The 11,888-nt window shown below is 43.2% G+C and overlaps 1 protein-coding gene across 1 annotated transcript; it reads right to left on the reverse strand.

Moving 5' to 3' along the window:
* Positions 1-1,596: 1,596 nt before the first annotated feature.
* LOC146186632 (uncharacterized) lies at positions 1,597-2,418 on the reverse strand. The gene has a single exon (XM_084608070.1). It carries the CDS (start codon positions 2,416-2,418, stop codon positions 1,597-1,599), a length of 822 nt encoding a protein of 273 aa, XP_084464196.1.
* Positions 2,419-11,888: the final 9,470 nt, after the last annotated feature.

The following is an 11,888-nucleotide window of genomic DNA, read 5'->3' on the forward strand; positions in this document are numbered from 1 at the left end:
CACAGTGTTAATGATACTCAAAACCGAGATTGGACGGTAACTGCCTGGATCATTACAATCCCCTTTTTTGTAAACTGGTGTAACTCTAGCGATCTTCAAAATATTCGGATAAATACCTTCGTAAATTGCGTGATTCATTAGTGTTGCCAGGAATGGTGCAAGATGGTGAATGTTGTCTTTTAACGCTCTCACTGTAATCCCGTCATGTCCTGTTGCCTTGTTTGCGGCGAGAGTTTTCACAATTGCTGTGATTTCACAATCGTCAATGGCTTGCAGTAAGAAAGTGTCATGAACACGCGGGTCATTAACAGAGCACGATAGATTAGGGATATTAGCTGCAAGCTCTGGGCCGATGTTTGTGAAGTAATTATTAAACCTATCAACTGTGTTTTCATCAATGTGTTCAGGAACTACGTGCTGTTTTAATTGTCTACCGATCACATTGTTGACTACGTCCCACATTTTCCGGCTGTTTCCTTGTGCTCTCTTTATTAGCATAGAGTTGTATTCTTTCTTTCTAATCCGTATTAATGCCACTACATGGTTTCTGGAGGATTTGAACTTTTTTGAATAGTAAACGTTTTCTTTCTGACGCTTCCACTTATGATACCATTTATCCTTCTCTTTTATAGCCTCAAGTATGTTCTCATTCATCCACGGGCACAAAGGTTGTTCGTACCTGCGGGTAGTGCATGATGTGCATTGCGATATGGCAGACTCAAGAGCCTCAACAAAATTTTCAAATTCAGTGTGTACATTTGTATGATACACGTTGTTGAAATCTAAATTGTATATTTTCTCCTGCAATAGTTGATAATCAATTCGCGCAATTGGTGCAGACCTGTTTCGAATGGGAGTGTTCATATTCATGGGCAGCAGGCAGAAGATTGGCGAGTGATCTGTTATAGTGGTATTGTACACCCCTGCTAAGACATTGTCCGTACCATTGCATATTAAGTGATCAATTACAGTTGCTGATGTAGCGGTGATCCTTGTTGGATCAGAAATTAAATTCTCAAAGTTATATGATTTCAACAAAAATGCGTAGTCGCTGCATATGCTAGAAGATACGTCGATGTTCATGTCGCCCGTGATTAAAACAGAGCCCATTGGTTTGTCCGCTATATCGCTCAGTATACTCTCCATGAAGTCTAAAAACTGGGTCATATCAGAGTTTGGGGGTCTATATATGACACCAACCGATATTCCTCCAGACAATGTAATGAATAGTGAATCAACATTTATATTCCTGGTCCCACATTCAGGTATAATGTTAAACAATATAGTAGATTTAACTAACAGTCCCACCCCTCCACCACGTCGGTTATCTTCTCTAGGGCTTGATACAAAGTTGTATCCAGGAATAGAAAGTTCATCACCCTTTCTCAGCCAGGTTTCTGATAGAGCTATAACATCAAATTTTAACTCGTGTTCAGATGCAAATGCTAGAAGTAAGTCAAGGCTTTTTTGAACACTACGGACGTTACAATGAAGTAAGGAAAAGCGTGAGCCTTTTGTAAATACATTGTTTACTTGTTCAACCGTGAAAGCCATGGTTGTTAGATGAAGTTATAAAATAAAATTGGTAAACCACTTTCAGACAACTACAGCTAAGTCCTCTTCGCAAGCTATATGAAAAACATGGGAGTTTTCACTTTTCCGCATTAGAATCTTGCCTTGTGACACCCAGGCAAACTTCCAGCCCTTGTCTTTTTTCTGTTGTACCGCTTTACCAAGGAGAATCTTGTACTCCGGGCATAGGTGTTCATTCAGGAAGAGTGGATTCCCCTCCTCGAACCCTAAGACTGAAGTAGAGAGCCTTTGTCTTCTTGCCTTTTGTACCAGCTGGTCACGAACCGTTCCAGAGAAAAACTTCACGACAATGTTTGATTGATCTTTCTTTTTGGTAGGAACGCGATGAATGACATCGATATCCTCTGCTTTAAGATCAGCATTTAGGTGACTCGCTATCTGAAGCATCATGTCAGGTAATGATTCTTCAGCGCACTGCGGCACACCTTTGATTTCAATGTTGTTTCGGCGAGAATACTGTTTCAATTCGACTACCTCCCTTCGCGTTTCACTTAGTTCCTTACGTAGTCGCAAAGTCTCCTTCCGGTGCTCTGCCTGCTCATTCTTGACAGCTGTCAGGTCCTGCACAACATTCTGTACGTCTACACGCAAGCCTTCAAAAACCGAGTTCATGTGTGTCATGGAATCCTTAACTTCTTGTAGTTCGCTGAGCGCAACCTTGTTATCAGCTGCAACAGCTCTGATGTCAGCTCTAATGAAAGTAGTTGCAGACTCAAGTTTCTGCACAAGGTCGACTAGAGTCTTCGCTAGCTCTTTTACTGTGCCAGGAGGCTTCTCGCTCAGCCCCTCACTTAGCGATAAAAGGGGATTCAGTTCTTCATTCATGGTAATCTACACCGTATCGAATGCTACCCAGTTACAAATTTATACTCGTACACACTGCATACACCGTTAACAAAGATAAATGAAAGTCTAGTAGTGGAAGGCCTTATGAACGACGCCTAACATCAGCTCAGTTCTATCGCTCGTGGTTACAGGCGGCATGCATATCCAAATGGCAGGTGCAACACAAGTCCAAAGCAACAATATGCAAGACAAAAGACACTTTTCTGGCAGCAACGGCAACGCGATCAACCTGGCTCGGTTTTATAAATGCCAAAGAATAGCACCAACCTGTAAAATGCAGAGCAGAGTTATTTGGTGTCCGTGTCCCGTTGCCGCTGCTGCCAAAATGTGCCGCACTCAAATTGCATCCGCCCACAAGATGTAGACTACCGTGCAGACAGATGGCGATGAATGCGAAAAAAGGGGGCCGCTGGTCAGCACTCGACAGTTCCGTGGTCCAAGAAAACGCGTCTTCACACCAGGTTCGTCCAGGAAGTACACGTTGAAATGATGCCGCTTGAAATCCAGGACACGTCGCCGCCTCAGAAATGTGTCTTCAAAAAGACCGCAGGCACGCCAAGCATCGCCACTGTAAAATGCAGAGCAGAGTTATTTGGTGTCCGTGTCCCGTTGCCGCTGCTGCCGCTGCTGTGTGAGGGCAGCCTATTTTTGAATTTGCTAAAAACTCTACGTTTGTGAGTTTGTACCTCTGCTCACGTGTGAAATGGCATACTTTGTTTTTCTTGCCTGGATTTTTGTGTAGTGCGCGGCTAGAGCAGGAATCCGACCGAAATACATTCGTGAACTACTATACATGATTTGTTGGTATCTTGGCTCACAGAAATTAAAATGGGCCCGACTGTTCACCTCGATTGTTTCTGTGGTTGACATCGCTTTGATTCGTGCAGATATTGGTACTGTCTGAACCTGTTTAGCCTATACAGATAGCAGGTATTAGTTATTATTCTTTACACCGTGAATAAAGCCTATCGCCACTTCAGATTACCTGAGCAAAAATTCTAAGCAATAGCCATAGTAAAAGACAAGAGGAATGTTCTTCAAGTGCCATATTTGAGAGGCAGACAAAAAAGCCAAATGTTTACTGCATTCTAGTCATTAAAATCTGTCTCATGACAATTCATTTTGGATATGTAATAGCTAATTGTTATTTAGTGGCCCGCTCTCATAATTACTGCTTAGTTGCCTATGTATAAGACACTTCAAACGCTGCCAAGTCAATAGTTTCCGTAACTACCCAGATGACATGACTCATTCAATCTTGGTTCATCGTTTCAAAGAGTTAAATATCGTAAGTTCTGCCAGTTGATAAATTTCTTATTATTGACTTGCAGTATCACCAATTTGAACTGCTTTTGTTGCTGTATTTGGTGTTTGATTTAACACGCCACACGTTGCTACATAACCTTCTTCACAGAGTGAAGTAGGTGTGACGGGAAATATTTACACTGCGATGCTGCAACATATTGCACAAGTTTTTTCTACAGTGTCTCTGGCTGCGTGCAAGACAGCAAATGAGAGAAACGTACATCCTCCTTTATAAATGAAGCTCGCTGAAAAAAAATGTGTCTCCTTGAAAGTAGAAAGAAAAGTGGCTTTTTTTTTTTCTTCGCGCTTTTGACTCCAGAATGTTTCTGAAGGACAAATATAGCTCTTGTATTTTACGTTTCCACAATACACAGGTATATATGTAATATTGAGGTGCTAAGGTTTACCTATAATTTCTGTACCTGACTACAGAATACTGCATTGCAAATAATATTGAACACTGCGTATGCGCCCCTAGCAGCCCTTGTGGTAGGAATTTCGCATACGAAATTTCGCGTACGGGAGAACCGGCTTTCCTTCGCCCACAACACTCAAGCGCATTAAAGATCGTTTAAAGCGATGCCCAGCGTAATGGCTTTTGGCTTTCTATACGTACATAATGCCAGTGCGGCTTTATTTCGATGCCAGGGCGTGTTGTAATTTGAGAGTGCACGCATTGCCAGAGTACTTTTCCTTCTCTACTATGTGTCCGAAGTGCGCCGTTCGCAGGGGTGTAACGCTTGTAAAAAGTGTGTGACCACTCTGACCCTCAGTCGACATAGAAAACAGCCAACACAAGATACATCATCATCATCACCAGCCTGACTACGTCAAATGCGGGACAGGCCTTTGTCATATTCAGGCATTTAACCAAATCATGTACCAGCTGTTGCCGCCTTATACTCGCAGATTCCGGGATCTCACCTAAACACCCGACTTTCAGCGATCACTTCTACAATTGTTTTGTTTTGGAAGACACGCGTTACCGTTGAGAAGGATCGTTACTTTGCCTTTGAATTACAGGTATAGTCTAAGCCTCGGTTTCTGTCATATCAGCAATAATATTATTCACGCACTTTGGTCCTTTACTCATTCGTCTCTCATGATTGGCATACAGGTCATTTTATCACGTTCATTTCTCCTGCTCGCTGCATTAGTGTCAGTTTAAGTACATTGGTTCGGTAGCCGCCACATTTATATCCCATTGCCGAGTGACAGTTACGTACAGTGGATAGATTGGGTTCTTTCCTCGACGGCTCAAAAAAATGTCATTCATTCTTTTAGAGTACTTGTGAAATGCAGTCCATCCAGTGGCTGCTCTAGGAGTTGGTTTTACAGAGAGGGGGGTGGGCGCGGACGGACGTTTTATGCTAGCAAGAAAAAAGAAAATAAAAACATCAGTTTATTGTTCACATTTTTTTCCTACGAAATTTTCAGCGTGCTTTTTCAAACAATAAATTATGGACGATATGGATGTTTTACCCTCAATAATGTTTTGTCTCTTAACGGTGACAAAGAATTTTATTATAGAATCACTTTATATTTTTCTTTCAATAATATAATCTGAATGACAGCCCTAGCCATGCAATTCCAAGCAACTGCAAGCTAAACGTAAACTTTCTAGAATCTTATCCTCGCATAGCTCTTGTTTTGAACTACTAACATAAAAGTATACTGCTTTACACAGACGCTCGATCATTTCACAAACGAAAATCAGTCCTCCGGCACCAGCAAAATGTGACAAGTGTTGCCGAAACACTGTATTGGACATGGGGCTCGTAGGGACAAACTACACGCTTCTGCTTCTTTATGCTGCTTCCTTCTCGAAGAAACTGTAAGCAAAAGATTAGCATTAACATGCCTCATGAAGTTCACGAACTGTCTGTGGTAGGCTATCCCCTCCTAATGCACGGAAGAAAGCGGTACTCAGTGCTAGAGGTTTAGCTGATCTCACTCATGTCCTTCGGTACCAGCAAGACACTTATAAGTCACTGCTAGCAAATCGAGCAGGCTTCGACGTCGTAAGCTCGCGGCCCGCGAGATTTAGTGCGCTCATACGTTCAGGACACTGCGTTATTGATAAAAACATAAATCTGCGTTGCAGACTCCCTTCAAATTCACTTTAAGAGCGGGATGAATGAGTATCAGTCAATCTGGTGAAATAAGCGCTACCACATTGCCCGTTTTTTTCCTCCCACTTATATTTCTTTTATTGTTCTGTGGCATAGGTCTTTTTAGTTAAAAACATTTTTCGCGTTGCTTCCTTCATAATAATTTTTCGAGATGCCGAGGGCAAGTACATATATGTTAGAGGGGAGCGCCACACGTGGTTGCTTCAATCAAAGCGGCGAGGTGAATCGCAATTTAGAAATTAAAATAAACTCATCAGGCTATTTTAATTTTTCTAGCAGTTGCCTATCTGCTTTAGTGGCATGGGTAAATATGGACATTGGTATTTACCTTATTATTGACGGGTTGCGCCTCTTGGGTTTCAGTTATTTATTTATTTATTTGATCATACTGCAGACCCAGTGAAGGGTCCTAGCAGGAGGGGCAGCAATTCCAAAAGAAAACAGAAAAGCATAAAGTGCATCAAGTTAGCCAATGCTACATCTGTAATCCTGTCAAATTAAATCGCAGAAATGAAAAAGTTTGTCTCAGACAACAGCACCACGTGCCGTTTTCTTGGGCGCAAGTCACTCACAATGCAACAGCAACCATTTGAATTCTTCACTTGTAGCCGCTATTAGGTTTTTGTGGTGCCAGCTTAGCTTAGAGAAGTTAGCTTAGAGAACGTAGCTTAGACAAATCACGCGCCTATGATTTTCCCCCAGTTCCAGGTCCGGATTCAAGCCTGCATACGGATTCAAAGTACTGAGAGGTGCCTTCTGACGTTATAACCCTGCATTTCTACCAACGGAAAGAGGGCAACTGGATTTCATATGAAGATGTCACCATGCCGATAGTTCGGCAACCAGAACAAAGAACAAAGGTTCGCCGAGCAGCTCGGTGGTCATCGCGGTGATGAATGAAACCATAGTCGAATTTTTCCATTCTTCTTCTTTACCGAAATAACAAAGCAAGACCCAAGTCACGCTGAGGGGCGAATATTTATTAACACATATGATTGTGTTCGGTTAAACAAACGTGATGTCGAAGTCCAAAATAGCAAATGTGCCATCATTTCGCTCATCGCCTCGGGTCGGGGAGAGGAGGTTTCCCGGGTAGGCCGGAAGAAGAGAAGGAAGCCCGTGCGGTGTCGCCGCGGGAGCCTGAGAGGTTGGGAGGGTGGCCACTGTGCCCTCTGCTCACGGCTCTCCCCAAGAGCGCGAGTAATCACGTGTGTTAACTACGCGCGGCCCTTTATAATGGGGCAGGGGATTATGAATCCCCCCACACTAAAGCATCAGCAGCTCGTAGGCGACTGGGGTATAATTCCAGATCCTCTTCCGAATACTCAAGTTTACGAGGCTTGAGGCCGCGAAATAAAATCTATACATGGATGACAGCAAAATCTACAAAAAAATAGGCCCCGTGATGTCAAAGAGTGATGCATGATGTGATGACATCACGAGTAAGCCTAGATCGTTACAAGTGCAAGGCACCACGCTTAACTCCTTCAGGCAGCAAAGATTCACTACTAGGCATCTTCAGTATTTACGGCGGAAAGGAGATTAATTGATTGATTGAAACACATTTATAGACAGCCTTGAGTCATGCACGTTTGCTTCTGGCATTTGTGCGGGCATCTGTCCCCACGACAGTCACAGTGGCAGAGGCGGGTGCTTGTTTCATTGTCTTTGATATATGCATAAACCTAGGCTCTGGGGCCAAACTCAAGAAACTCCATGAGTTTTGCCCAGAGCATAACGACGACCGCGTTGTAGAGAGACAGCGGAAGGGCCCAGTCTATGTAGTTGGTCGGGCGGATGGCAATTGGATATTCAACGAGAGCCCTGACTCGAATGTCCGAATACTGTTGACAGTCCCATACTATATGGGCAGTGGTCTCTGGACTTCGGCAGTGACGGCACATTTAGCGAGACTGTAGCGCAAAGCAGACAGGACATACGAGAAGAACGAACAACACGAGCTCGTATGTCCTGTCTGCTTTGCGCTACAGTCTCGCTATGTTCACGCACCGACAAGCCCAAAAAGCCACCCTTTTGAACGGCACATTTCTTCGTCGGAGTCGTTGGGAAATAATTTTGCCTCAATGACGGGGTTGCCGAAGTATTAGTTGCGGAGAGGTAGACTAATGTCTGCATCGATCCTACAAACTGATTCTGCTCTTGGACAAAAAATCAGCTTTTCTTTTTTATCTTGAGCCCGGTCTGCGTGGCTGTTTTAACTGCATCTTAAAATACCTAACATATAATTAACGACTACCGTGCGCTATTTTACAAGCTGTTTCCAAACATATCTGGTAAGGGCGACCTGGGAGAGTAATCGTGCCGCGCACTACAAGAGTGTGTTCACACGCGCCTATCGAACTCTTGAACCGATCATGTCGTTGACAGGATAGTACGAACGCATTCGTGTAGTGTTTTCTATCGCGGCTGACACCGGTCGACTTTGGACTTTCGTGTAGCTTCCAACTGCTTGCAAGACGGAGCATATATATTTAAAGCAGCCAGTTATGTTCTCTTCGAGACGCTTTATGTCGTTTCGTTCTGAAAATTCTGTTTGTGTGAATTATATTACTGCTCCCGTACATTACTTTGATGGCACCGTAGCTAAGTTTCTTTAATCTTCTAGGCTTGATGCTCTTTCCGTCCGGTGAATTTTATTTATTGCGGTAATAGCAAAATATTCATGTCCCTTGGTACTAATTGATCATTACTAATCATTTCCTATATCAAAAATTGAAAATATGTGCCAAGAAAAAAAACAGAGCAAGAAAAAACGCGCATCCAATCATTTTTGTTGGTTCTCAATCCTAATTACCCGCATGAGAGAGTATTACGGCGGCCTCGATTACTTCCAGCCGCCAACTTTCGTTTGTCGATGACTGGTCGAGACTGACTGTAAAATGGGTAGTGGTGAATAGAAAATCAGCAAAAAATGCCAAAAATGCCACGAGCGAAGACGTCAAGAAGATTTCAAGAGGTTTGGATAATGAACCCAGTCAAACTCACTCACAGTCCTGAGGCTCTTTTTTTTCTTTAGAGGGCAGCCGCCTCCACTCGGGCTTCGATCTCACTATAGTTGTTGCTTTCCGCGGAGCTGTCGGCATGGCCTGCTTCCTCCTTCTTCTATCATAGCATTGAATCCCGCTTGCGTATGCAGAGCTGTGATCAAGAAAGAAGTGTGCGTTCGCATAGAGGAGACTCACCATTCTTATTTTGGTTCGGTGCACTCCTCAAGTGCGCTCATCCATTAAGATGCTTATTCAGACGGCGCCTTCTTCTGAATGAAGAGACTCCCATCTCATTGTGCACCTTCTGCGACAAAGAGAGGTAGCTGCTTTTCAACGCTGCGTGATATTTTTCTCGTCCATAGTTTGAACTTACGTTTCGTTGTCTAACTTGTTCCTACATAGCAGGAAAATATTCAAACTATGGTAAAAATGTTCCAGATTATTTCTTCAGTTTCCAAATAAATGGGATTCTGGTGGCACCAGAACATTTATTGAATAAAACTGTTGTCAGCACTGTAGGAAGAAGAAAAAGAAAATGCATGGGCTTGCTACAGGCTCTGCAGCTGAGCCACCTCCGCTGCCTCGTGAGGGCAGAAGTGAAAATAGAGAACAAAAAAAGAAAAAGAACAGAGAGAAAGAAACACACCCGTCGCAACAGCCGTCGTCCACCATCGAAGCTGTGGTGGGTGCAATGTCGACCTACAAGAGATGCAACCGCCGGTTGTGGGCGAGCCAGGAGCAGCCATCACCATAACTAAAGAAATGAAATAAGCGTGATTGAACTGTGGACTATAAACGCCAATAAAAGAGCCAGGTATTCACCGCGAACGTTTAATTATGAGGTTTACCACTGCCGGGGCCGGTAAGCAGTGTTAAAACTTTCAGTTCACTCCGGGCTTAATTTACGGTCTGAAAAATATTGTGTACTGCTGAGAAGAGGATCTTGGAAGAAATGAGCTTCCATGAACATGACAGAAAAGCATATGCCTTTACGCTAGCCGACAATACATTTTATTACTGTACTACGTCTCTTTTTCGGGTGTTTACAGATCTCTGTCTGGAACCTTCGGAGATAGAGGTCGGTTTGGACTGGGAAGGTTGATTGTACGACAAGGCGAACATTATGCCTGCAATAGAGCTCAGTGATTAAGTGACTAATAAGAATTATTTGATCGTATATTTTACTTTTAATTTTGCAGACCAATATTTTGCAATTGAAGGCCGTCCTCACGAAATCCGTGTCGAGTCATTAAATGTTCTTCATCGGCACTGCATTGCGAAATATTTAACATCAACGATGCAGTTTCATCGCGTGAGATTGACTTGCATCACGACGTTTTTAAAAGGGTATCACTCGCATTTCTAGTACAACAAATACTGAAGCTGTTTGTCTATTTCATGCTATAGGAGCAGCTCACACGATCTTCGCCACAACAGCACCCCCAAGGACGCAATTTTAAGAATGTGAAAGGCGGGAATCCAAGTTTTCTATCTAAAAATGCTTCTTTACACGTTAAAAATTTCGCAGTGCATTGCTGATAACAAAAGTTTAAAACCTGGGCTCAGGTCTTGATGTGACAGCCTTCACGTTGTTAATGTAAGGTTGATCCCAATATCGCAGTAAAAATTAATTGTGGTTTAACTCTGGTCAGCCCTAGCTGAATTGCGATAGCAACGGCGGAAGCTTCTTTTGCCTGCTACATTATCCCCCCCCCCTCTTTCTATAGTTTCATAGACCCGAAGATCTAGGAAAGGATAATTATGAGTGTCATAATCTATGTAAATCAAATTCCTTGCTTCTTTCGCAATGTCCACGGAAGAAAACCATAAAGCTTTTTTATTTGTGTGTGTGTGTGTGTGTGTGTGTGTGTGTGTGTGTGTGTGTGTGTGTGTGTGTGTGTGTGTGTGTGTGTGTGTGTGTGTGTGTGTGTGTGTGTGTGTGTGTGTGTGTGTGTGTGTGTGTGTGTGTGTGTGTGTGTGTGTGTGTGTGTGTGTGTGTGTGTGTGTGTGTGTGTGTGTGTGTGTGTGTGTGTGTGTGTGTGTGTGTGTGTGTGTGTGTGTGTGTGTGTGTGTGTGTGTGTGTGTGTGTGTGTGTGTGTGTGTGTGCGTGTGCGTGTGTGTGTGTGTGTGTCACCGGATCAGTGTATGATATGGTGCAGAAGCTAAGGTGGTTGGATTTTAAAAAAATATCATAGTTACCTATTCTGTTAAGAAGAGATATTTAGATACCGAACATTGCTCCCACCACGGAGGTACAGTTATGAAATATCTCCTCGAATATGGAAGCAGAATTTATTGAAGCGGCTTGAAGGTTGTTGGCAATCTGACTGGTCGTCTAAGGGACGATCAGAATTTTGCACCTCGTTTGTGACGCCGTTTTGGTTGTACCGGCTCCCAACCGAACCTCCATCACGTTCTTCCCGCATCAAAAGCTGTTTAGGATGCTGAAGCTCAAATGGGTTTCGAAGTGGCCTTCAATCCGCCGTATTCCTCCAGTAGCGGTCACACTCTTCCAAGGTATTTTCTCTTCAGGAAGGTGAACTGATGTTCATCTTCCTATCTGATTGGCCCTACTTTGTTGTTTTTCTTCGGAGTACACAGTCATCTGAAGAGATCACCCGCCCCCTGCTCAGTGTGATTGACCAAAGTTGACAGCTCCAGACAGAATTGTTCTATTGGATAAACTAAGCACATTTGCATTCGCTAACCACGTACAAATGCTCTAGATTTCGGTTTGGAGAAAAGCCCGACTACCACAAGGACTAGTTTAAATTTTCAATAATTAATTTCATTGACAATGCTCATGTGAGGAAAACGATTCCTCTGAAAAATGCAAGCTGTCATTACCTGCACACAAAATTATCTACTTTTCCAGTTTAATATCAAGCGCCCATAAGTGTTCCTCACAAGAGCCACAAAAGTAGAGAGGCCGGCAAGAATGTACCAAGGGCACAAAAACTTTAGCACACAAAATATTCCCTTACGAGTCTTCTCAATTACATAC

Source organism: Amblyomma maculatum, chromosome 6, assembly GCF_055883805.1.
Source record: "Amblyomma maculatum isolate TAMU_Amacu chromosome 6, ASM5588380v1, whole genome shotgun sequence".
Lineage (NCBI taxonomy): Eukaryota > Metazoa > Arthropoda > Arachnida > Ixodida > Ixodidae > Amblyomma > Amblyomma maculatum.

Coding starts and splice junctions, on each gene's coding strand:
- LOC146186632 (XM_084608070.1), bottom strand. CDS start 2,418: ATGAATGAAGAACTGAATCCCCTTTTATCGCTAAGTGAGGGGCTGAGC.